Source organism: Muntiacus reevesi, chromosome 5 (assembly GCF_963930625.1).
Source record: "Muntiacus reevesi chromosome 5, mMunRee1.1, whole genome shotgun sequence".
Classification (NCBI taxonomy): Eukaryota; Metazoa; Chordata; class Mammalia; order Artiodactyla; family Cervidae; genus Muntiacus; species Muntiacus reevesi.
Window position 1 is genome coordinate 1,350,057 of NC_089253.1, and position 27,362 is coordinate 1,377,418.

At 46.4% G+C, this 27,362-nt stretch overlaps 1 protein-coding gene across 1 annotated transcript in view; it reads right to left on the reverse strand.

Moving 5' to 3' along the window:
• Window positions 1-671: 671 nt before the first annotated feature.
• Window positions 672-27,362, reverse strand: part of PANX1 (pannexin 1) — a 53,050-nt gene continuing 26,359 nt past the window's right edge. Inside the window, exons 2-5 of the mRNA XM_065936786.1 lie at window positions 18,438-18,577; window positions 5,175-5,398; window positions 2,910-3,559; window positions 672-2,390 (exon numbers count right to left, since the gene is read on the reverse strand). Of these exons, the coding sequence (XP_065792858.1) occupies window positions 2,311-2,390; window positions 2,910-3,559; window positions 5,175-5,398; window positions 18,438-18,577 (1,094 nt within the window). The 3' untranslated portion in view covers window positions 672-2,310. The remainder of the gene's footprint in view (window positions 2,391-2,909; window positions 3,560-5,174; window positions 5,399-18,437; window positions 18,578-27,362) is intronic.

Here is a 27,362-nt window from a genome sequence, read left to right on the forward strand (position 1 = left end):
GGAGAAGTTAACTTTCCTAATAACGCTTTTCCTCAAGTCAAAATGTATGGCCAGATGTCCCCATTAGCCTCTTATTGCCGTGACTGTTCATGGACAGTATCATGTACCTCCAGGCTTGTGCTCCCCATGTCCTGCAAGGTAAGGTACAAAGAGCGATTGGAGCTCTTTCTGTTCAGAATCACTGTCTGTGTTACTGTTTTGTTCAAGCTTCAGCTTGGGGGATACGTGGCTAAAGAACTTCCGGGAAAAGCAATAACTAGACTCTCAAAACTATCAGCTAGAAATGATAGGAAAGAGAAAAATAGTATTGTGTTCCCCAAGAACACAGCATTTGCTGGGAGTTCTCTGGAAGGACCTTCATTGTGGTTATTACCCTTCCTCTTGGTTCCTGCCTCTGTCTTCACTGCCTTTTACTAGTCTCTGAATTCCTCAAAGGTGGGCACCAGCCTTATTCACACCCACGCAGCCAGTCACTAGCTGACCTCTGGGACATCACAGACGCTACTGGAACTCAGAGAGCAGGGATGGGGGGTGGACTGATGTTAGGGCTCTAATTAAAGAATTACATGTCACAGGGCTGAGAGAGTTCCTGATTTCCTAAAATAACATATCCACTTCAAACTATAAATTAGGGGCACTCTATAAAGAATCTGAGACTTTGGGGGAAAAAATCAAGTCATAGAAAACTATATTTCAGAAAATTTTCAAATTACACAAAGAAACAGGTGGAGAGAACTACAATACAACATCTGATACAGTGATATAAAAAAGTAGCAAAATCAATGCTTTAGATTACTGACATTTCTAAGTCACACTATAATTCAAGTGTAATAAATATTATGCAGTAAGAATAATTTAAAACACTGATCGAATTCTGGATATTTACTATTAGCTTTCCATCTCAGAAACCATCGCAGAAGCACAAATAAAATCCACTTCTGCGAATATTCTGAAAGGCAGAGAGCAGCTTATGTAATTAGATCAGGTAAACAACTGTCCCTAAGAGCCACAAATATACTTTGAGGCTCCTGAGGATTATTCAGTAGCAATGTACTAATTTTAACTTTCCAAGAATAAAAACAGGAAGGTCCACAGATGTCCTTTTTAAGAATTTTGTATAAAATGTAAACATAGTTGGGATCTATTTACATGACTGGAATTGGGAAAAGGTTTCTGATATTCCCAGTCAGCCTTGAATGTTTACGAAATAATGCTTGGTTGATACACGATATACCTATTTGTAACATTTATTGTATAATTCCGCATTAATGCTAGAATGCTCTTCCCAAATGGCCTCAATTCTGATATCATACAATTCTAAAATTAAATGAATTTTTCAAAGATGTTTTTAAATATAAATAAACTGCAAAACTGTTCTGGCTCTGAGCACATGTTAATGTGCACACAGCAAATGTCATTTACACATTCTGATCCGAATAGGCAAAAAATGTCCCTCACTTTAAGCCTTCTGTGTTCTGTGAATTTGCCTCAGTAACATCCTGTCTCAAATGCTTTTGATAACAGAGGAATGCCCTACAGACAACCTCTTATAAAGTAGCCACTTTAACTTGTTCTGTATGCTTGCTTTCCCCACTGGGTTCATTTAGAAGCATTCCTTCCCGTATGGAAGTCAAGAATTAAATATCTTTTCAACTCTACCTTATTAACAAAGTTCTCAGCCAGAGCAGCACTTGGGTCCACTGCCCTTTGCAGCGCAGGGCGTCACATGGTGGTTAGAGGGTCTCAGTTGGCCACAGGTGGCAGGTGGCAGGGCCCAGAGCCTGGTTATGAGAACAGAAGCCAGCAGCTCTCCCAGTGTAGGGCACCGCCAGGAAGAGACCCCCATGGGTCCAGAGTCAGTCAGGGAATGTTTTCTCCTCCAACAGTCACTGGGACATAGACGAGATGCATATTAAATTGTACCCTGACATTATCATCCCATAAAACAAAACAAAAAGCTCCCCAAGTCCTTGCTCTCTGTAGTTCAGAGGCTCTTTGCACCATCTGCACAGAAAGGCATTTTGTTTGTGGCACTAAAGCGCTACTCCTCTTCCTAGAATTAGCCTTACCACTTTTCGCGTCGACACTTGCCGAGGCTTACTTGTTTCCATGTTGTCTCGTAGGAAGTTCATGAACCACCCTCCACAATGTTTGTTGACCATCGTTTCCACCAGAGACTCAGTAAGACATGCTAAGTACCTCTGCTGAGAACCACTTACTGCCAATCAGGTGGGTGCCTGCCAGAGGTGCTGTAGCCAAAACGAATCCCAGGTCAAAGTCACCGATCTGAAGTTCACAGGACAAAAATCATCAGCAAGAAGTGTCCAGAAGTCTCTGTCGGGCATTCTTCTCTCTATTGTTTATTTTTGTTTCACTGTGTACATTCAAATCTGCCAGAATAGAAAACAAGCATTTATGATGGAAATCCCACGGCAGGTTCCATTGGCACTAACTTTTCCTCTGCTATCAATCTAGCTGTTGGTTTCTGCCTTATCCACTTAATCTTAGCTTCACTGCAGAGCAGCTGAAAGTGGGTCAGGGTGACAAGTAACTCAATAAACTCCCAGTTCCTTTTGTAAGAGACAGAGAACGACCAACAAGATGATCAGAGGGACAGGGAGACAAGCCAGTAAAACAAAACAAAAATGAGCAAGAGTGACATCGGAGAGGAATGCTTGAGCAAGAGGTGGAGAATGAGACAGAAGAGAATGGGAAGGAAGAGCAACAGGTGTTTCCCCTGGAAACCTGAGGCAGCACCAACAGCCCCCTCTCTCCCTGCACTGAGGGCTTTCCGCTAATCACACCGGAGAAATAGGCTAACACCAGTGGGCCGGGCAGACACTGTCAGCCAGTCATCGGAGGCGCAGAGGGCTCCGTGGGCTCCCCGGCTCCCCGAGAGCCAGGCCTACCTTGCAGCTCTGTCGTCTGGTCCCCCAGCTCCTCTGCCGTCATCTCCACAAGCTCGGGACTTTTGCCGTCAACCATGTCCATCTTGATCATGCCGAGGTTGGTCAGGAGCAGCATGGGGTCAATGTCCTGACAACTGCTTTTAATATTCTCCAGGACCTTAAGACATTTGTACGACTTGAGTTCACTGATATTCTCCTCCAAGAAAAGAACATAGAGGCTCAAGTCATTGTACCCTTCCAGCTTCAAATGCAGAACATCAAACGTGGGCAGGATTTCATACACTTTGAGAACATCTGTCTTCTGCTGGAAGGGAACAAACAGGGAGTAGACCACCACCGGAACCAGCAGGACATACACCACGAGGTTGATGAAACTGAGCAGCCGGAAGATACCAACAGCAATGAGCTTGCACTGGAACTTATCGGGGACAGCGCTGTCATTTTTCAGGATGCCAGATTTGATGCTGCAGACGAACTCATCCGAGAGAGAGGACAGGCTCAGGTAATAGCCCAGGTAGATGCTGGCTAACAGTATCGTGCTGAGTGACAGCACCCGGCAGCTCATGTACTTGACGATTAAATGTCTGGAGGCCTTCTTTGTCCTTAAGTACTGTTCCACAATTGGGTACCTGAAGTGGCTTTCCTGTGAACTAAAAAGAAACAAATAAAAATAATTTAAATCCTCAACAAGACCATCAAATAGAAACACATTCAATGGTACCACGTGGAAAATTTCCATCACCTTCCCTTCCATACTTCTCTATCTGTAACTTCACTAGAGTACCCAAGGAATAAAATTAGTTGTTTTTTTTTTTTTAAAAGAAAAAGAAGGAAAAGTAATAATAAAACCCTTCTCCCCCCAACTTAATATTTTAAGGAAGGTCTAATTCATTAAATGTGCTACTTGTAAATTGTTAGAACAACTCCTGGCATCCTAGTGAATGGTAAATATTTGCTACATAAATTTGATTGTTCTTATTTTACTGCTGTTTTTTTAAACTATAATTTTCCATTCAAATGTGTAGAAAAAAGACAATTTTTCCAGTCTAACTAGAACACATCTGCCTCCTGTAGGCCAGCAGTGGGAGGCAGACAGCTGAGAGGGTGTGAGCTTAGCTAAACCTAGTCCTGGTTCCAGGTCTTCCACTGAAAGCTACAGGACAGAGTTTTCAACTGGGGCGGGGCAGGGGATGGGACAACAGCTGTGTGGGGAATAAATAAATGCAGTTATCTGTAACAATGTTTTGAATATTAAATGAGATAACGCGATAACGCACTTTGGAAAACTCAACAGTGCCTGAGTTATATTAAGAACTTTTTAAAATGAGAGCTGTGTGCTCAGTTGTGTCCAACTCTTTGCAGTCCCATGGAACATAATCTGCCAGACACCTCCGCCTGTGGAATTCTCCAGGCAAGAATACTGGAGTGGGGTGCCATTTCCTACTCCAGGGGATCTTTCTAAACCAGGGATTGAACCCACGTCTCTTGGATCTCCTGTACTGACAGGCAGATTCTTTACCACTAAGTAGTGCCACCTGGGAAGCCCAAAATGAGACCTCCTGACCCAGGAGATCAGTCCTGGGTGTTCATTGGAAGGACTGATGCTGAAGCTGAAGCTGCAGTACTCTGGCCACCTCATGTGAAGAGCTGACTCATTGGAAAAGACCCTGATGCTGGGAGGGATTGGGGGCAGGAGGAGAAGGGGATGACAGAGGATGAGATGGCTGGATGGCATCACTGACTCGATGGACATGAGTTTGAGTAAACTCCGGGGGTTGGTGATGCACAGGGAGGCCTGGCGTGCTGCGATTCACGGGGTCGCAAAGAGTCGGACATGACTGAGGGACTGAATTGAACTGAATTGAATGCTATTATTGCTATTATCAATAACAAAAACCAAAGGAAGAATGTCAAAAAAGCAAGGAACTTGTTCCCTAGTTCCCTCACGTTCATTCTTGGTGCCCAGGAGCCTCATAATCCTGTGTTTCTCCATGAAGTGGAAGATCAAAGCAACTTGCCCTGCACTTGAGAATATGAGAGAGTGACACTTCACTCCACAAGGGAAGGACTTGAGGTGAGGACAGCTGCTGGGGCAGACAGGTGGGGTGAGATCTGGGGAGGGTGGGCCTTCCTGACTCCCCCCGGGTGTCACAAGGCAGATGGCAGTCCCCCATGTACTGGTAGTGCGAACCCGAAGCCCAGATGGACAGGAGAAGGGCAGCAAACTCGAACTCCCAAATCCCAATGGGCTGGGAGCTGAGTTACCTTTGCTCGGTGTTCTCATTAACTTTTGGCGCTGGACAGACACCGTCTCTCAAGTCAAGGTCATGCATGCTCTTTGCGGCTTTAATTGCGCGGTTGTAAACTTTGTCGAGTTCTTCCATGATAAACTTCAAATCCGAGCAAACATGAGGAGCAGCTGCGAAACGCCAAAACAGGGAGGGCAGGTACAGCAGGATGGCCACCAGCAGCAGGATGTAGGGGAAAAACTGAAAAACAGAGGAGCAGATCATGCAATCACCAGAACCGCCCCCCTCCCAGTCCCCATTGAAGTAACCGTGCCAAGCAATGTGAGCAGTTTTCTCATTTTGACACTAAAGTGCATCCCCACATCGTTTGTGAAAATCAGGCTCCTTACCCAGTAGCTACATCTTATGGCTAAATTCACCTGTCCAGGTAATACTTGACACTAGTAACTCCCCAACTTTGCTAGACTCTAATTTGAAATAATTGGCAAGTACCTCATGACACATGATATCTCCACTCTAATCAAAGAAAGAAACAAAAAATAAAATGATTCCCTGGTCTTTTAAAATAATTCCTCAGCAAAATAACAATTAAGGAAGATGTTAATGTCACAGTGGCCTCTGGGTTCTTGTTTTCTTTTTTTAATCACTATGATTTTAGGAGGTCACTAAGGCTTTTGGAACTCTGTTTTTCTCCCTCTCTGGAATCTGGGAGAATGACACAGAAATGCAAAACTTTGCTCAAAACAAATTAGAAAAATGTTGATTTCATTGACTCAGTAAACATCCCACGAACCAGTGGAAATAAGCAGGTAAAATCCACAAAGTGCAGAACGGACCTTCCGTAGAGGGACAGACCATGAGGACCACACAGCATCCTCACTTTACAGCCAAGTAATCTCAAGTCTAGAGAAGCCAACAATAATGGACAACAGTCATGGGGGAACATCCCAATCTGAATGGTGTGCAAAACCAACGAGAGAGGATTCAGAAGTCAGAGGGAAGAGCATCCTGTAACCAAGTGCCCTGGGAAAGGGAGGGAAGGCTCAGCCTCAAAGACAGAGGGAGCTGCAGCCAGCACAGATGTGAAGTCAAGCTCAGGCAGTGGCCTTGGCAGCAAGGTTGCTGAGCCTCTGACCTCAGTTTCCCTATCTATGAAATGGTCGTGTGACACAGGTGTTATGAAGATTAAATTAGATACCTACGAAAAATGCTTCACGTGGTGCCTGGCATGTCACAGGCACTAAAACACACCAACCAGAACCAACAGAAGGGCTACAGACTGGCCACGTTAATGCCAATCCTCACAATGACCCCGGCAAACCATTACTGAGGGCCTCATTTTGCAAAGACGAAGAGGATGCCCAGAACAATTGCTGGCCCTGGAGCACAAAGCTGGTGACAGAGGCGGGATACAAAGCTGGACCTTTCTGACCCCAGAATCGTGCCTCTTCCACCATAATACACTGCAGATTGTTTCACTTCTCTGGAAAACTTCTCCCTCCCTTTGAACTGGTCTCTCTCCATAGCTCCTCAGAGCTGTAACAGAAAGAGGCTACGAAGGCCTTGAGTTGACACAAAACCTGACCCCGACATCTCTGGAAGCCGGCAGCAGACCAAGTGAGAGTGTGACTCACTACAGCCTTGTGTGTGTGCTTAGTCGCTCAGTTGCGTCCAGCTCTTTCTGGTCCTATGGAGTGTGGTCCGCCAGGCACCTCTGTCCATGGAATTGTCCAGACAAGAATACTGGAGTGGGTTGGCATGCCCTCCTCCAGGGGATCTTCCCCACCCAGGGATCGAACACACATCTCTTACATCTCCTATATCGGCAGGTGGGTTCTTTACCACTAGCGCCACTGGGGAAACCTGGGAAGTCACTATAGATTATTAACAGATGTACAGAAAAGTTGCAAAGATGGTCCAGAGTGTTCTCAAATGACCCTCATTCAGTTTGCCCCACTGCTGACACTGGACATCTCCATGGTACCCTTGTTAAGAGGAAGAAACCGTTGTTGATATATTACCATTAACTACATTTCAGGCTTGGATTTAGATTTCTCCAGTGTTCCCATTAATGCCTTCTTTTTGTTTCAAGATCTAGGGTATCCACTGCATTTTGCTGTCACGTCTCCCTAGAAACCTTGGTTCTATGACAATTCCTCAGTTTGCCTTGTTTTTCATGAAGAACAGCATTTTTAAATGCTTAAATAACACAAATTCACAAAGGAAACGGCTGATACTGATATACAGCTATCACAACATTAAAAGACAAATTTGTATATGCTTCTTTATTAGCACATTTGATGGGATCTAACAGATGGTCCAACAACACAGTAACTTGGAAGTGATGAAGAGTAAAAAGTACTTAAACACAGCTGAGATTTCTATGGGTGACAGTGACAGGTTGTACCGACACCACTATAGATTTTTGACTACTTACAGACATGGTTTATAAACTTTTAGTTGGAAGTAGACAGAAAATAAGGCTGTCCTATGTTTTCTTATCCTAGTTCATAGACTTCCTGATGTTATCATGGAGCCCACATTAGGAAACCCTGCCCCAGGGGCAAGAGAAATGGTAGAAATGGCTCAGAAACTCCACAAAATCTTGGGGGTTCTGGCATGGGATGGCATCCTCAAAATTACTAACTCAATTTACAAAGAGCTGCTACACAATGATACACACAAGAGGCTGTGATCAGCTGCATTTTGGCCACATGATTTACTGTTGGCTACAGTGAGATGCAGTGTTCCTTTAATCCTAGTCACCCTGAGGGGTGCCCATTAGTATAAAAATGAGTTTGTGTTGCTTCCATAACCAGAAGAAACAGGGATTTCCTTTGACAACCACGGAGGGAACACTTTCTAACTTGGGGCTATGGAATATGTGTTTAAGTCACTTTTGTTTCAAAGCTATTTGAATAATAGTATTTTACCTCCAAGCATTCTTTTGAATTGAAAAGTAACTATTTACAGCCTGTAACAATTTTTCTAACATGCCAAAATCATGCAATAATTAGCACCAATGAATAGTTCACCATTTACTGCAATTAGAAAAATGAATGTTTAAAGGTATTACACATCGAGTGTTTGTTTTCTTCTAAATATCCTTGTACTAAATAAATAAATAAAAATAAAAAATAAAAAAAATAAATATCCTTGTACTTTGATCACCTGTAGCGGAACGTAGAGGAATATCCCATTTCTTAGTTTTTCTTCATAGTTAAACCTCTCTTTTCCTTTTCCATCAGAAAGAAAAAAGTGATTTTCAATGAAACTGCAGCAAGATGGTTTTAAAATTAATTCCACTGAAATAGGAATTTTTAAAAAAGGCCATGAAATTATATTCTTTAAAATCCTTTTGTCCAAATAAGGAGAATGGAAAAACTACCAGGCTTTCAAGTGCATCTGCTGGAGGGGGACGGCTTTGTTCCTAACCTCTATCTACTCCCAGTTAGTTCTGAGGTCTCAGCATCTTTCAAAGTCATGATTGCATGATTCAGAGTTTTTGCAGATGTAACTAATGAAGACGAGGTAATACTAACTTAGCATTGCATGCTCAGTTGTGTCTGACTTTTTGTTTCTCCATGGACTGCAGTTCACCAGGCTCCTCTGTCCATGGGATTTACCAGGCAAGAATACTGGAGTGGGTTGCCATTTCCTCCTTCATGAGATCTTTCCGACCCAGGAATCAAACCCACATCTCCTGCATTTCTCACATTGGCAAGTGGACTCTTTACAACTGAGCCACCTGGGAAGTCTGTCATATTAACTTAAGTTGTTGCTGCTGCTGTTCTGCCGCTCAGTCATGCCTGACTCTTTGTGACCCCATGGGCTGCATCACGCCAGGCTTCCCTGTCCTTCACCATCTCCTGGAGCTTACTCAAACTCATGTCCATTGAGTCTGTGATGCCATGCAACTATCTCATCCTCTCGTCCCCTTTTCCTCCTGCCTTCAATCTTTTCCAGCATCAGGGTCTTTTCCAATGAGCTGACTCTTCAGATCAGGTGGCCAAAGTATTGGAGCTTCAGCTTCAGCATCAGTCCTTCCAATGAACATTTCAGGACTGATTTCCTTTAGCAATGACTGGTTTGATCCGGCAGTCCAAGGGACTCTCAAGAGTCTTCTCTAAGGCCACTGTTCTAAAGCATCAATTTTTTGGCGCTCAGCCTTTTTCATGCTCCAACTCTCAAATCCACACATGACTACTGGAAAAACTATAGCTTTAGTGATGGATCTTTGTAGGCAAAGTAATGTCTCTGCTTTTTAATGTGCTGTCTAGGTTTGTCATAGCTTTTCTTCCAAGGAGCAAGCTAACTACCTTAAGGTGAGCTCTAATCCAGTGACTGGTATTCCTCTAAGCAGGGCCATAAGAAGGCACAGAGACACACAGGGGAGAAGGTATGTGAAGACGGAGGCAGAAACTAGAATGATGCACCTACAAGACAAGGACCACCAAGACCGCCAGCCATGACCAGAAACCAGCAGCAAGACACCAACAGACCCTCCCTCTGAGCCCCAAAGCAGGAATCGACTCTGCTGACATCCTGATTTCCAAATCTAGAAGAGAGGAAATCTTGGTTGTTTCAAGTTACTGAGTATGTGGTCACTTGTCAGAGCAGTCCCAGGAAATCCACACAAAGGGGAAGCATGAACTGAATTATGAAGTTCCCACAGTATGGGGAAGCCACTGGTGGAGGGCATGATGGAAATTTATTTTAGAAAGATTATTACAGCCATGAAGAAAAGATGACACTGGAGAGGAAACAGCAGGCAGGAGGTTACTGCAGCAGAGAGGGGCAGTGATAAGCGCTAACAAGGCAGCAGCAGCAGAGAAGACAGATCTGAGAGCTGTTGGGTTGACCGGAAAGTTCGGGTTTCTCTGTAACATCTTATGGAAAAATCTGAATGAACTTTTTGCCCAACTCAATACACAGAGGGAAAAACATATCTTCTGGGGCCCAACTGTAAGCGATGGATGGAAAAGGGGAAAAAATAGGGCTAATAATCCCGTGTTTCCAGCTTAGGTGAGGGCATGGGTGGTGGCGCCATCAGTTGAAATAAAGAAATAAGGAGGAACAGAGCAGAGAGGAGTGATGTGGGAGACAGAGCTGAGATGAGAAAGTCTGAACATGAGACACCACAGTCAAGAGTAGCCTGGTGGAGACGTGTAGTAGATAACTAAAAATAAAAGAAAATCCGACCATTTCTTTCCAATTTCAGACTCTGCAGCATAGAGATGGTCAAAGAAGCCAAGAGCATGGTCAGGATCCGAGCAGAACGTGCAGGAAAAGACAAGCAAACCATGCAGGATGTGACACCCCAACACTTCAGGATCAGTCAGCAGGAGTCACGTTAATCAAGAACAAATTCTTTAGGGGAGGAACCATATAAGGTTCACAAATTAGGTTTGCTCCCGGATGCCTGTCGCTTGGGCAGTAGTAACGCACTTAAAGGTAACTTCAATTACACGAAGCCCAATGAGTGAAGGGCTCCCCAGAAAGACTGATGCATTACATCAGTGGTTTACAAAGGAGAGAGGAGAAAGGTGGAGTGTCATTCTATTCTGCACTCAAAGGAAGACACCCAAGGCAGCAGGCTTCATGCTGGGTGACATTCTGGAAAGGACCTAACAGGAAGAGAGACTTGGAAAAGAGAAGATGGCAAACAGAGCATTTGTGTGTGAAAGAAGAAAAGACTCCTGTTAATAGAATTAGAAACAAGTCACAAGGAAGCAAGGAAAAACTTTCCCAAAGATCGGCACGAACATGGCACGGAGTGTTCCATGAGGTGATGAGTTCTGTTTCACTGGATCATCTGGGAGGGCTTAGGAGCTCTGGATCCGGGGTGGGAAACTTTTTCCTGCAAAGGGCCAGACAGGAAATGTTTGTGAGCCATATGGCCTCTGTCACAACTCGGTGATTGTCACAGTATAAAAGCCGACACAGGTAATGTGTACAGGAGTGGGCGTGGCTGTGTTCCAATGAAACTATCTGCAGAAACGGGTGACGGGCTGGGTCTGGCTGGAGCACGTACGTCAGTCTGCCAGCCCCTGCCCGGGATCTTTGCTTTGCAACAAGTGATCCACAGACAAGCACCCTCAGTATCACCTGGGAGCTCGTTAGAAATGCAGAATGCAGGCCCCCATCAGGCCTACTGAATCTGAGTCTGTATGGCAGCAACTCTGGATTCCAGATTCTGATCCCTCCCTCATCCAAGATTGCTTCGTTATTTGCTTTTCTGTTTAGTAACCTATCTGGCTGGGCTACAATATATTCTCAACAATGTCCAGTTCTCAACAAGTACCACCACCACCACTACAAAATAAGACAAGCAAAGAAATATGAAAGTCTGAATCTAAATTTCAACAAGATCTCCAGGTGACCTGCGTGCACACAGAGTTTGGGAAACACTGGTCACTGGTTTAGATGACTGGTGTCTACAATGGAACCTAATCTGGCCTAGCAAAAGCAGATTCTCCTGAAAAGTGGACAAAAATCACATTCCGGGCCTTAATCTCACAGATTTCAAACCCACAGGCGTCAACTTAGTAGTCTGACTGGGGCCCAGCTGTTTTTTCACATGGATAACGCTAAGGTTTGAAAACCTCTGGTCTGGTAGCCTCAGAGAACCCCTCCAACTAAGCTTCTTTGCATCTACTTAAAGAAAACATAAATTTTTCACAGAACTAGAACAAATAATTTCACAATTTGTATGGAAATACAAAAAACCTCGAATAGCCAAAGTAATCTTGAGAAAGAAGAATGGAACTGGAGGAATCAACCTGCCTGACCTCAGACTCTACTACAAAGCCACAGTCATCAAGACAGTATGGTACTGGCACAAAGACAGAAATATAGATCAATGGAACAGAATAGAAAGCCCAGAGATAAATCCATGAACCTATGGACACCTTATCTTTGACAAAGGAGGCAAGGATATACAATGGAAAAAAGACAATCTCTTTAACAAGTGGTGCTGGGAAAACTGGTCAGCCACTTGTAAAAGAATGAAACTAGAACACTTTCTAACACCATACACAAAAATAAACTCAAAATGGATTAAAGATCTAAACGTAAGACCAGAAACTATAAAACTCCTAGAGGAGAACATAGGCAAAACACTCTCTGACATAAATCACAGCAAGATCTTCTATGACCCACCTCCCAGAATACTGGAAATAAAAGCAAAAATAAACAAATGGGACCTAATGAAACTTAAAAGCTTTTGCACAACAAAGGAAACTATAAGTAAGGTGAAAAGACAGCCCTCAGATTGGGAGAAAATAATAGCAAATGAGGAAACAGACAAAGGATTAATCTCAAAAATATACAAGCAAACTCCTGAAGCTCAATTCCAGAAAAATAAATGACCCAATCAAAAAATGGGCCAAAGAACTAAACAGACATTTCTCCAAAGAAGACATACAGATGGCTAACAAACACATGAAAAGATGCTCCACATCACTCATCATCAGAGAAATGCAAATCAAAACCACAATGAGGTAACATTACACGCCAGTCAGGATGGCTGCTATCCAAAAGTCTACAAGCAATAAATGCTGGAGAGGGTGTGGAGAAAAGGGAACCCTCTTACACTGTTGGTGGGAATGCAAACTAGTACAGCCGCTATGGAGAACAGTGTGGAGATTTCTTAAAAAACTGGAAATAGAACTACCATATGACCCAGCAATACCACTTCTGGGCATACACACTGAAGAAACCAGATCTGAAAGAGACATGTGCACCCCAATGTTCATCGCAGCACTGTTTATAATAGCCAGGACATGGAAGCAACCTAGATGCCCATCAGCAGATGAATGGATAAGGAAGCTGTGGTACATATACACCATGGAATATTACTCAGCCGTTAAAAAGAATTCATTTGAATCAGTTCTAATGAGATGGATGAAACTGGAGCCCATTATACAGAGTGAGGTGAGCCAGAAAGATAAAGAACATTACAGTATACTAACACATATATACGGAATTTAGAAAGATGGTAACAATGGCCCTATATGCAGGGCAGAAGAAGAGACGCAGAAGTACAGAACAGACTTTTGAACTCTGTGGGAGAAGGGGAGGGTGGGAAGTTTCGAAAGAACAGCATGTATCAAGTGCTCGGGCCTGTTGGGCTGGGAAGATCCAGAGGAACCGGGTGGAGAGGGAGGTGGGATGGGAGACCGGGATGGGGAATTCGTGTAACTCTATGGCTGATTCACATCAATGTATAACAAAACCCACTGAAAAATTAAAAAATTAAAAAAAAAAAAAAAAAAAAAAAAAGAAAACATAGCAAGATCTGACAACTCCGTTAAGTTTCTTCTTCTGTCTGTTTGTTTTTCAGTAAAAAACTGGCTTGTCTGTTTCAGAAAGAAATCGTGCCTAACGGCTGCCTACTTTATGAACTTGAACAAAGAGAAGAGAACACTCAAAAAAAGACCAGTTATCAAACAGTCCTAGAGTGCCAGCTGCTGGTCGTTTGAGTGCACCCACATTTCCACCAGAGACAGCTCAGGTTCGCGTCACCAGGAATAAGGGGTGGGAGAGAGAGGGAGGGGGACAAGGGCCGGAGACGTGAAAAAGCAGGTGCAGAGGAGCTCCAGCAGGAATCACACCACCGTCAGTCACGCCCTCGCCCACGCCAGTGCTCCACTGAGTGACTTCCTCAGGGCGATTCTGGGTCTGCTTTTTCTTTTTTTTTGGCTGCGTCAGGTCTTAGTTGGTCATGTGGGACTTTTCACAGTGGTGCATGGGCTTAGTTGCCCCATGACATGTGGAATTTTAGTTCCCCGACCAGGGATTGAACCTGCGTCCTCTGCACTGCAAGGCAGATTCTCAAACGCTGAACCACCAGGGAAGTCCCTGGGTCTTCTGGTGTTAGCTCTGACATCAGAACTGAGTTGAGAAGTGTTCACATAAACCCTGTGCCTCTAACCCCCTCATCGTGAGCACAAGTCAGAAGGCTCCGGAGGAGAACCAAGCCTGGTTCTGATCAGGACTTGCAGCCACCTCGTTCCTCACCTCCTGTCCACACATGTGATCTGAGCACCGACTATGGACGGTGCATAGTCCTTGGGCACAGGGATGAACAAGACACGTCATGGTCTCTGCCTTCATGGAACTTAAAGAGTCTTGGAAATAAAGAATAAATTGAGAAGAATTAAGGCAAGCACCAGGTGGCACTAGTGGTAAAGAACGCACCTGCCCATGCAGGAGACAGAGTTCCATCCCTGGGTCGGGAAGATCCCCTGGAGGAGGGCATGACAACCCACTCCAGTGTTCTTGCCTGGAGAATCCCAAGGACAGAGGGGCCTGGTGGGATACAGTCCATGGGGTCACAAAGAGTTGGACATGACGAAAGGAACTTAGCACACAAGGCAAATAATGACCGTATCCCAGGGTGATTCCAGGAAAAGGGCAGGCTGCTCTGGGAATACACAACCAAGCAACGCAGACCAGGGTAGGGTACAGATGATAGTCTGCTCAGCTGCTGCCCCATTTCTAGGATCTGAATGTCTGAGGCAGGGCGTGTGGTCTACTGTCTACGCAGCCGGCCCACAGTCTTATTCCTGGAAGCTTCACATTCACCCACCTGGCCCTTGAAGCACTTTGAACTGGCAACAACCTCAGTCTAGGGTTCAGGGGAAGCTTCTAGGTAGAAACGACATTTAAGCTGAGACTAGAAAACCAAATTAGGAGTTCCCCGGATTCGGGGCTGGGAAGGCTTTTCAAAGTAGAATGTGAGTGAAACAACCAAGAACATGAGACCTGCAGGAAGTCGGAGCCCCTGGGTGCAGAGGGGGTGGGCTGGGTGTGGAGGTGAGGCTGGGGCAATGGTTCACAGGGCCAGAAAGGAGAGTGAACTTGTTAGCCAAAATAGTTTTTTGTTTTTGTTTTTTTTAAGAAATAGAGACATTTCATAAGGACACTGGAGGTGTTTGTCTAGGGAAATGAGTGGGTAGTCTTTCCCTTCTCCAGGGCACCTTCCCAACCCAGGTCTCCCACATTGCAGGCAGATTCTTCACCAGCTGAGCCACAAGGGAAGCCCAAGAGTACTGAAGTGGGTAGCCTATCCCTTCTCCAGTGGATCTTCCCGACCTACAAATTGAACCGGGGTCTCCTGCATCAGACTCTTTACCAACTGAGCTATCAGGGAAGCCAGGAAAACGACAGTCATGCCAAAAAGTGCCCCTGTGATCGTGTGGAACGCGGCCGATATAACAGGCAGTCCCGGGGGCCAGACCGAGGAGCAAAGGGCTCAGAGCTGCCTAAGGAAACAGACCTGATGGGGCTCAATGATGGACAGGATGCGGGGAGGGAGACAGAGTCGCAGTGGCCCTCGGACCTGTGGCTGATCTAACAGGGTGGCTGGTGTCATGAACCGAGCTAGAGGTCACAGTGTGGACAGGAAGGGGGCAGAAGGTCAGCTCTGAAGCTGTGCTGGAGGCGCGAGCCAGACCTCCAAGGGTCCAAGCTTGGGGTTCAGCAGGTCATGTGGATCTGGAGCTCAGGAGAGAGGGCCAGGCTGGGGGTGAAGACGTGGGTGTCAACGGTCCACAGTAGCAAAGAGGAACCGGAGCCTGGGATGGTTCCGGGAGGGGTGCCGAGGAGGTGCCCTGGGAGAGAACCCCAGCTTCTCAGGGACGGGCGAAGGGCGACACTGCTGCAAGAGACAAGACAGCACCTGCAGGAGGGTGCGGCCTCAGGACTGGACACCCGAGAAGCCAAGCAGCACACGCCCCGGAGAGAGAAGTAACTGAGCAACAAGGAGGGCGGAGGTGACCTCGGCAAGACCACGCACTGCAGAGGCGGAAACGTCACTGGGAAGAGAGCGCTTGGGAAGGGAAGGGCTGAGGATGCAGACGAGAAAGATGGGGAGGGGTGTCCCTATAACCCGGGAGGGGGATTCAGAACACAGGTGGGTGACACGGGGGTCTGGCTTTGGTCAGAAGGGGCTCCTCCACTCACCAAAAGGAGGGGGTTGGCGCTGCTTGGGTACACTGGGCAGGCACAGTGGCAACGGGCTGAGGGCGCCCTCACGGTCTGAGGGTCTCTTTCCAGTTCTGGGACAGCTCCTGTGCTCCGGTTATTTCTGATTGAGTGCTGAACACCATATGTGAAAAACCGGAGCAAGGGTCTGAGGCTCTGGACGAAGTGACTTCCTCCAGTGAGGACTGCCTTAATTTTGCTTCTGGCTGGCAGTAGACCAAAGACACTGACAATCCCAAATTCCCTTCATTTAACTGGTGCTAAAATGCTTCGAATCAAGGCTCTAGACCCTACGAGGGCTGGCTGAACTCTGCATTACCCCTCACTCCTCAGCAATGGCCTTTCAAGCCTAGGGCGTTGACCAGGGTCCTTCCAGCTTGGCCCATTCAATTTTGTGTCTCCAGTCCTGTGAATCTGGAAAGACCTCTACTCTGAGTTTCAGCCAAACTTCTACCAAAACAAGCCAGACTACCATCACCAGAAAAAGAGTTCCATCTTTCACTAACATCAAAAACTTACGGCTTGGCTACCCACACTGTTCTACAAGACTTTCCCAACCCTGCAGAGACAAAAGGAGCCTAGAGACCTGATTTTCACCTTATAGCCAGCAACTAGTTTTGTGACTCCTGGACGTGACCTCCCAAGATGCCCTTATCCTCACATGTAAAATGCTTCTGGATCAGAATCTTTGATCGTCTTCCTGCTCTAGAAGTTTCTCGGTCTCTAACATCCCTGCCACCTCCTACACTGGACAATCCCAGAATATACATTCTTCTTCTGTGGATCCATCAGTGCCTAGCCCAGCCACTGATCACAACTTTCCATTCTCAGAAGACCATTAAAATAAATGGACTTAAACTACCACAAGAGAGCTTCCCTGGTGGCTCAGTGGTAAAGAATCTGTCTGCCAATGCAGGAGATGTGGATTCGATCCCTGGGTCAGGAAGATAATCCTGGAGAAAGAAATGGCAAACACTCCAGTATTCTTGCCTGGGAAATCCCATGGATAGAAGAGGCTGGTGGGCTACAGTTCACAGGGTCACGAGAGTCAGACATGACATGGCAACTAAACCACCACCAGACTACAACAGCATGCATTTAGATGTGCAAACAGACATTCAGTTTCTAGAACTATGCCCATTCACACAGAAAATCCTTATTATCTGCTGCCCTGGCTACTAAGTCATGCAAAGTTGATGAGGACACAATCAACGCCAAGGCAGAAGTCAGAGAGACAAGCCCAATCCCGAAGAAGAAAGGAGTCTGTGGAGAGCATCATTGTGCCAAATGGCACGTGATACACAGACAAGTCTGAGTCACAGAAAATGATTTACATTGTTCTTTTTTAAAAAAGAAGGATGCTATGTGCTCAAGGCAAGAGAGCCTCAAATGTTGGCCTCTGGCTTTTTAGAAGATAACATACCATGCTTTCCTTGGTGGATGAGAAGTCCCAAGATACATGAACATTCTACTTGTTTTCATGATGGACAAAAAGACCAGTGGTTGAAAATAATGACAAGTTGAAACAAAGTCCCACTTTCACAAGCACAGAGAAGACCCAGTGGAGCCCTTTCATTATGCAGAGAACATTCTCCTGCGCAAACCTGGGGGCTCTGGCCCAAGCCCCACACTGCAAAGCCGCTGTGCGCCCTGCCCCCACGGTCCCCTGGCCACGGAGCTCCTGGCCTGCTCCTCTTCTCTGCAGGACACTGCTATCTCCCGGGGAGCAATCTTCCCTTCCCTGCAGCACGTGGACCCATCGGAAAGCAAAGCGTGTCTGCCAAAAGCTGTGCTGCAACCAACACCCCCAGATGAATTCTTTGCTGGGCTTCTTGATGGTGGAGTAACACACAGGCTGGAAGCTACTGACCCCTAGGCTGGTCCTTACTTTTTCCAAGAGGTCCCGCATGTGGTGGAATAGGAGCTGGTGGAAGCTCTGAGTCCCAGCTCTGCTGTTCTCTAACAAAGCTCCTTGAGGCATAAAAAATGGCCTGAGAGCCTCCTATGGTTCAGACATCCCTGGGCATTAAGGGTAGAAAGGTGACTGAGATACATGAGGTGCCAGCCATTACAGAGCTAAAATCAGAGGGCCTCAGTTTCCCATCTGCTAAAGGAAGGTGCTGGATCTAGTCATCTTGGAGGTTCCTTCCGATTTTAACATGCTATGGCTTTATGATCTGAGTTACAGCCCTGGTTGGCCGCAGGCGGCTGTGGACTGGTGCAGCCGCTCCGGACCTCAGTTCGCACGCTGGCAGAGCAAAGAGGTGAGATCTACAATACCCCCCATTACCTTATGCAGACACAACGGAAGGTTTCCAGAATCGCCTTGCAAGGAGTCCTGCTGCTGGACGGCCGCCCAGCAGTACGAGTCCACAAAGGAGGCCTGACGCCACGAGAAAGAGCTGGGGGAGAAGCAGCTTATCTGGGTGCCTAAGGGGCAAGAACAGAGCGTTTCAAGTCAGCGTCAGTGCCGGTGCGCGGACCCTTCCCGCCGCACGCCCCCTCCCACCAGCCTCAGGCTCGCACGTGTTTGCTAAGTCACCAAGCACCGAGACAGGAGCAAGGCCAGCACCGAAACCAAACATCCAAGTCTGTGGTAAAGCTGACTACTGTGAGCTTTCTGGCCAGCGCTGGACATGACAGCAGCTTGGGCTCAGCTGGGGAAGAACTCTTGAAAGAAGAGACACCATCATAAAAAGGAATAGTGAGGACTTCCCCGGTGGTCCAGTGGATGAGAAGCCTCCTGCCAGGGAAGGGGACAGAGGTTTGATCCCTGCTGCAGTAAGATTCCCCAGGCCGCGGAGCAGCTAAGCCCAGGCGCCGCCACTACTGAAGCGCATGGAGCCTAGAGCCTGTGCTCAGAAGAGGAGCCAGCGCAGCGCAAGGCCCACACGCTGCACCTAGAGAGCACCCAGGCGGCCACCAAGAGAACACTGTTTAAGAAGGAAAAGTGAGCAGGAAAGGAACCAGAGCCAAACATGCATAAAGGAAACAGGCAGAGCTGGTCTAGTTTAGGGTGAGGATGTGGGGCGGGGGGATGGTCCCAGGTGGTGCTAGTGGTGAAGAACCCACCTGCCAAATGCAGGAGATCTAAGAGATGTGGGTTCAATCCCTGGGGCAGAAAGATCCCCTGGACAAGGGCATGAAACCCACTCCAGTATTCCTGCCTGGAGTATCTCATGGACAGAGGAGCCTGGCGGGCTACAGTCCATAGGGTCACACAGAGTCGGACACGACTGAAGCAACTTAGTCCATGGAGGGTGGGGAGTAGGGATGGAGGAGGACTCAGTACAGAAAACTGAACAGGAAAAAGAGAACTTTTTACAACAAAGAAACAGTGAACGCTCAGCCTGAGGAAGAGACAGCTGGCGCAACATTTGGTAATACATCCCTGGACGGAAAATCAAGTTTTCCATCTCTTCTAAGCAAAAAGAAGGCTGAGGCCAGAACTGCAGCCCAAGTGGTGTATGTTCAGAAGGCAGATGCTCCCAAGTGCCAACCCGCAGGCAGGGAGCGGGGCGTGGGGTGCGGACTGGGGAGCTGGACCCCCCCGAGGCTCTCATAACTTGCTGCTCTTCTGTGAGGGGCTCTGGACCTCGTTCTCTCCTCTGCAAACAGAGGCCTGCGTCTCCCCAAGAAGGCTGCCGCTACTTACTGCCTGGTAGACTCCTCCTGACTCACAGGGGCCACTGTGGAAAATGGGCCAATGAAACTTTGGGTGCAGGGCTGACGCCACATCAGGCTGACGCTGGCACTGAGGCTCCGCGGGCCCAGCAGCGCCCCTCCACCCACAGGGCCACGGGCACCAGCCCTGAGGGCACCAGCCCTCCCCGCCGCACGGCTCTGACGATGCTGCACCTAAACCTGCCGCCACCCACAGCCTGGGATTGACCACTGACTTACAGCTCCTGGGACGTCCAAATGGGAGCAACATTAAACTCTGCATCTCAAAAGAGGACCTGGTCCCCGACAGCCACACGCTGAGTGCTACGTCTTCCGGTACAAAGTGGCCAGCAGGCTGTGTTACAGATTCAAGGGCGGGAGGGGGTGCCCAGCTCCTCCCTCCCCACCTTGCAGAGAGCACAGAACCGCAGGGAGACACTGGCTGGACATCCCCGATCCCTTTGTGAGGGACATGAACACCCGCAAAGGGTCACCGTCTGCTGGGGAGTTGCTGTCGTGTCTGACTCTGCGACCCCACGGACTGCAGCCTACAAGGCTCCTCTGTCCAAGGGATGCCCCAGGATACTGGGAGTGGGCAGGGTGCCCGACCCACGGGGAGGTCCTCCTCCAGGGGATCTTTGCAATGCAGGGACTGAACACGGGTCTCCCGCATTGCCGGGAGTCAGCAGGGAAGCCTTTGTGGGGGGGGGGGGGGGGGGGGGCTGGCCTTCACTCTTGTGGCAGGAGAAGGCAGTGAGGGTGTTTAGTCGCTAAATCATGTCTGACTCTTTTGCTACCCCATGAACTTGCAGCGTGCCAGGCTCCTCTGTCCATGGGATTTCCCAGGCAAGAATACTGGAGTGAGTTGCCATTTCCTTCTCCAGGGGATCTCCCTGGCCCAGGGATTGAACCCAAATCTCCTGCCTTGGCAGGTGGAGTCTTTACCACTGAGCCACCTGGGAAGGCCCAAGATGTTCCCAAGTACTACGATAAATAATATCTCAATTAGTGGTAAGAAAGCAACTCTCACAGCTGAGGAGACAGAGTCCCTGACCGGCAGTGACCCTCCAGCCTGGATCCTGTGGTCTGCCTGCCTCTCTTTGCCACGTGTTGGCTGAATGAAGACACTCGGATTTCTAGGGGGTAGTGAGAGGGTAACAGGCAGGAAGGCCAGGGGTCTCCAAAGGGAGGAAATAGGCTGCAAGTGTCAGACATTTTTATCTCTCTTAAGCGGCAGGAGGAAACTAACTAGCAATATTTTTTTTTCCTTCTCTATACAAATTTAAAAGGTTTCTCTTAAAATGCTGTGTTGCCATGACACCTGGTTTCACCTGAAGCTAGCTATTCTCAAACTTTGAGTTAACCAATACATTTTTCTTATGGAAATGTTTGTCTTAAAGCTATGTTAATGTGCTATGCATTTACCCCAGACTCTAAGTTCCTCCAAATGGCTCAAACTACTTGACAAACCAGTATGTTATACTCAGATATTGTTCCCCTAATCTATGTAAATGAAACTATTTGTGTGGTAATCTGCCCTTCTACAAGATTCAAGTCAATCGTTTTATGGCCTGGGATGAATTATCTGGTGGCAAAATTATCACAAAACGCAACTTATGGATGAGGGGCCTGGTGCCATTCTGAATTTTAAGACATTCCTTTCTTTTCATTAACAGACTGCCAGTGACTATATAACATACAGTTAAAGACTAGCAGGGGGCTGATTCATGTCAATGTATGACAAAACCCACTGAAATGTTGTGAAGTAATTAGCCTCCAACTAATAAAATAAAATTAAAAAAAAAAGACAAGCAGGGGGGTACTCTTTCTGCCCCCTTCTGATGCCTATGTCAGAAGCTTCCTCTATCTCCTTTGTACTTTAATAAAACTTTATTACACAAAAGCTCTGGGCAATCCAGCCTCGTCTCCAGCCCCAGATTGAATTCATCTCCTCTGGAGGCCAAGAATCCCGGTGTCTTATCGTTCAGCAATAATCTTTCAGTAGCTTCGTGAGATCTGCACTGCCTTTCACACTGTACGGAAATCAAGAAATGTGTGTCCAGTTTACGCCGGGAACACCACCACCATGTCCATCCGGCTGAGATGCACACAGAGCTGTGGGCGTTCATCTGAGTCTGGCCAGAGAGGATGAAAAGTCACAGGCAGGAAACACGCACTCCCAGGACCCCGTGGTGGCAGGTTCAGCATCTGCTAACAAGAGACCCACGTCACACCATCCCCCGCCCACGCTGCAGACCCCTGACTGGAGCCCAGGACGCAGGTCACGGTTTCTCTCTGAACTGCCAAGGCTGTTTCTGAGCTGCAGACACCGTCACTGCACAACCAGAGGGCTTCCCAGCCGGAGCGGAGCCAGGACGGGAGCAGGAAGGCGGGCCAGCTCGCGCAGCTTCTCCGTAGGACCATCGCCAGCAAGAGCCAGGCTAGTGCAGGTCGCTCTGTGCCTGGTCCAACCCTCTCAGAGGCGGGACTTGGCTGTCCCTCTTTTTCTTGATAAGCTTTCTTTCCATTCTTCTCATTGCTAGCATCTGAAGGGCTGTGAGTCCTGGGCAAGCCCTCAGCATCTTCTGACGAACACACGTCCGCACTCCCTCCCCAGGTGCTATGTGGGAATTCTTCTGTGTTGCTTCCTCATTTAAAGGCTACATGGACCTGAGGGTGACGCAAGAACTGGGCTTCCTGGAAAGTCGATGAAACTCACCAAAACCACAGGGTTAACAAAGCACCAAGGGAAAGAGCTGGCTAGCTGCCTGGTAGGACTTCAGAGGAACTTGCAAACAGAAGAGACTCTGAACTGGTCACCAGCACAGTGAAGAGACTGAGGGGCAGCAAAAAGCAAGCAAGGGAGCCCTTCCCATGGTGAGGACTTTGACCCTATTTTAAAGATGAGGAAAATGAGGCCCTGAGATCTCATGACTAGTGGGTTGTAGAGTTGGCATATCAACAGGGTTTCCATCTTTATCTCCCAAACATGAGAAAGAAAAGGCAAAAAGCATGGTTTATTGAAGAAACTTGAATCAGAGAAGGTTAAAAAAAAAGGCAGGGAGACAGGAGACTTTCTTTGAAGAAAACAGGAAGTTCTGGGTTTGCTGTCCTGGGAAGCAGGAAAACAGCCTCTAATGGTATCAATTACACTCATTACTATTGATATAGTGCTGTAAAAGTTTGCAAAGTGTTTTAATTTTGCAAAACAACAACAACAAAAAACGGTTCTAATTGACTTTAATATAAATTATATACATACACACATCATTCACACACACACACACACACACACACACACACACACGGTCCAGGTAGGTCATAATACAACCTGTGAAGCACTGACTGGACTTGAAAGTTCTTGCTATATTTTAAGGTTGCCCAAAAAAGTTGCTCAAAAGTTTATTCTATTATAAACTCTCAGTTTCAATGAGAATAACCACATAGAAAGGGACCCTGGTTGTGTGTTAGAGAAAGAGATGGGCGGTGGTCAGCACTGAAAAATAAACACGAAATAGTAACAAGCACTCCTAAGAACGAAACAGGTCTGAATCTGTCTCAGCACCTTTGACACCAACATAAGACCAAAGGAAGTCTGCCCCAAAGGATCCTTTCTTGCCAAATACTCAGAGATCCCAACCATGATAACAGAAAGTAAAATTCCAAGAATCTCAGGATTACTTCTCTCTCTAAAAAAGAACCAATTTCCTCCCCTTTAACCTCTCCAGCCAACTTCACCCCAAACCCACCTCTAGCCTCAAACACAAGCAAAGAAATGAATTCTACAAGTCCCACATGGTCCATTTCTGCCTTTTGCTTTGCAGGAACTGACCCTACGGCAAAGGAATTTTAAAATAGTGTGAAAATGTAAGTACTCTCTTGTAATCCAAACTGGAAGAAAAGAAATACTGAATTGGAATGACAGTTTCATTTTCCTGTAAACCGAACTGATTCACCAGTTCTCTTTTCTTTCCACAACTAAGCCTGGCTTTTAAAGAGAACCCAACCAGGACTAACATCTGCTCCTTGGTAAGATTGTTGCTGTTGTTGTTTATCACTAAGGTGTGTCTGACTCTTTCGTGACCCCGTGGACTGTAGCCTGCCAGGCCCCTCTGTCCATGGAATTCTCCAGGCAAGACAACTGGTGTGGGTAGTCATTCGCTTCTCCAAGGAATCTTCCCAACACAGGGATCGAATCCACATCTCCTGCATTGAAGGTGGATTCTTTACCACTGAGCCACCTGGGAATCCCCTTAACGTAATCAAATGCTATTTTCTAAATGAGTCTAGATATTTCACTACCCATCCAAGCAATAAACCGCACGGCATTTCTGCACTGACAGTTTTCTGCTTCTGGGTCTACCAGATTAGACAAAGGACCATCAGTGTGCAATGCCCTCCTGACAGAGGGGAATGACAGTCCGACCACACGGCCCAGGATTTGTGACTACAGCGTGGACAGCCAAGCAACCATGCAGTTAAGCTGGTGAGCCTCCAGTGAAAACTGCAGGGCTCCTTTAACTCAATCAAGAATAATGTTGTGAACAATATAGTATTATGCAGTCTGCGAAATACAGGAGCAGAAGTGAGATGGAAGTCAGACAGAGACCACAACCTGAAGGACCCACAAGAACAGACTAGACAAATAAGCAGTGGTTTGAGGGGCTGCTTTCCTGTGGTGGAAAACCAAGTCCCTTAGCACACCCAGAACGTCTAGACCACACAAAAGAAGAACTTGTATCAATCCAATGTAAAACCTGATGACTGTCCAGTGAATAAAATTTCAATGATGTGTTTACCAGTGAAAAAAGATACAAGAACAAATGTTCCAGTTCAGTTCAGTCACTCAGTGTCCGACTCTTTGTGACCCCATGAACCGCAGCACACCAGGCCTCTCTGTCCATCACCAATCTCAGAGTTTACCCAAACCCATGTCCATTGAGTTGGTGATGCCATCCAACCATCACATCCTCTGTCGTCCCCTTCTCCTCCTGCCCTCAGTCTTTCCCAGCATCAGGGTCTTTTGCAATGAGTCAGCTCTTCACATCAGATGGCCAAAGTATTCGAGTTTCAGCTTCAACATCAGTCCTTCCAATGAACACCCAGGACTAATCTCCTTTAGGATGGACTAGCTGGATCTCTTTGCAGTCCAAGGGACTCAAGAGTCTTCTCCAACACCATAGTTCAAAAGCATCAATTCTTCAGTGCTCAGCTTTCTTTATAGTCCAACTCTCACATCCATACATGACCACTAGAAAAACCATAGCCTTAACTAGACTAGTAAATGTTCTAGTAAAGATGCAATAAAAAGTACTTAATGTATTTAAATATTATTTTTTAATTTTTATCATCTGAGATTAACTAGTTTAAATATACAGAAAATGACAGAAAACAATATAAGAGATACCCAGAGGTTTAAAGCAATACTGACATTTCGCTTTGTTTACGTCATTTCTTGTTTTGTTTCTTTTCTTTTTTTTTTAAGATTCTTTGTGTTGTGGGCCATTTTTAAAGTCTTTATTGAACTTACAATACTGCTTTTGTGTTTTCTGCCTGTGAGGCATGTGGGATTTTGGTTCCTCGACCAGAGATCGAACCCTCCCCTCCTGCACTGGAAGGGGAAAAGTCTTAACTAGTGACCACCAGGGAAGTACCTACTTCCTATCTTTTTTAGAAATTAAACATTTTATTTTGAATTTTTTCAGATACATAGAAGTTACACGAATATTACATGACATTCAGCTATAAAAAAACATGGAGATCCTGCCATTTGTGTCATCACAGAAGGGCCCTGAAGGCATTATGCTAAGTGAAATAAATTAGAGAAAGACAAACACGTCTGATCTTATTTATATATTTACCTAATAAAACGAAACTCACCTGAGACAGAAAACAGATTGGCAGTTGACGGAGGCCAGGCAAGGGGAATGAGGAAAATGGGCAAAGGTGGTCAAAAGGTAAAAACGTCCAGATATACATTCTGGGAAGTAATGTACAAAACAGTGACTACAGGTAATCACACCATATTGTATATTTGAAAGCTAAGCAAAAAAAAAAAAAGAAAGCTAAGCAAGTAGATCTTTAAAATTCTCATCATGAAAAATAAATAACCATGTAAGATGATGATATTAACAAAATTTATTGTCGTGATCATTTTGCAACACATACATATATCAATTCATTATGTTGCATACCTAAAACCTATATGATGTTATATGTCAATTATAGCTCAATAAAACTGGGGGAAAAAAGTAAAATTTGCAAACATATAAAATACAGGATCACCATAAAAAATATTACTGAAATATCACATTGTCAACATTCTGCCACACGCCCTCCCTTTATATATATGTATAATACGTACATTTTTTTCCCCTGAACCTCTTGAGAGTAAGTTGCTGAGATTATGACCCTTTCCTCTGAATAGCGTGTATCTTCAAAGACAAGATATTCTCTTACATGTGCTTCCGTGTGTGCTAATGTGCTTCAGTCATGTTTGACTCTTTACATCCCCATGGACTGTGTAGCCCGCCAGGCTCCTCTGCCCATGGGATTCTCTAGGAAAAGAATACTGCAGTGGGCTGCCATGCCCTCCTCCAGGGGATTTTCCCAACCCAGAGATGGAACCAGCGTCTCTTACATCTCCTGCACCAGCAGGCAGGTTCTTTACCACTAGTACCACCTGGAACATGACCCAGTGCAATTACCAAATGGAAACACAGCAACAGAAAAGTGGAATACAACAATGCTGTGTAACTTCAGGCCTCCTGAACTCTCCTCTACGGCGATCTTCCGCCCACTCAGGATCCAACCCTGCACCACACACCGTGCACTTAGATGTCACTTTACCCTGGCTCCACGGCCCTCCTCTGTGGGTGAAGACCCTGACGCGTGAAGAGCTCAGGCCCCCTGTTCTGGGCGACACGCCTTCATCTGTGTGTGTTAGCAGGGATCCCAGGAGAGGGTTGCGGGCCCTCCACAGGACACTCCTGGAGATGCCCATGACACTCACCCCATGATAGGTGATGTCGCCTATGATAGTCACTTGGTCAAGGTGCCATCTCCCAGGGCTCTGCTGTATAAGGGCCTTTTTCCCTGAGAAATAAGTGATCTATGGGGGACGCTCTTAGACTGTGTAAGTATTCTGTTCCCCAACTAACTTCTACTCAGTGGTGAATCAAATACTTCCACGGTGGCTGCAACATGAAGGTTTTCCAACTTGATCCTTCCCTCTAATTTATTAGTGGCATTTTACTATAAAAAGGAGCTTCCCCTTTCCCTCTCCCTCATTTTTTTAAGCACCAACATAATCAACATAGACTCATGTGGTCTTGTTTTTCAATATTTTATAATCCGCTACTTTTATTTCTTTTGAGGCTTAAATTGTTCCAAACTAGCTCCTGTACCTAACATGCTCCCTGGGGTTTTGAGCACTTCTGTACTCCCTGGCACAAGCTGTTCTGGGCTTATTTTGTGCTCTGCCTGCTCCAGCCCTGCAACTTGCCGTTTCTCCAAGGAGCCCCTCCATTCCTTTCAGTAGGTGATAAAATTT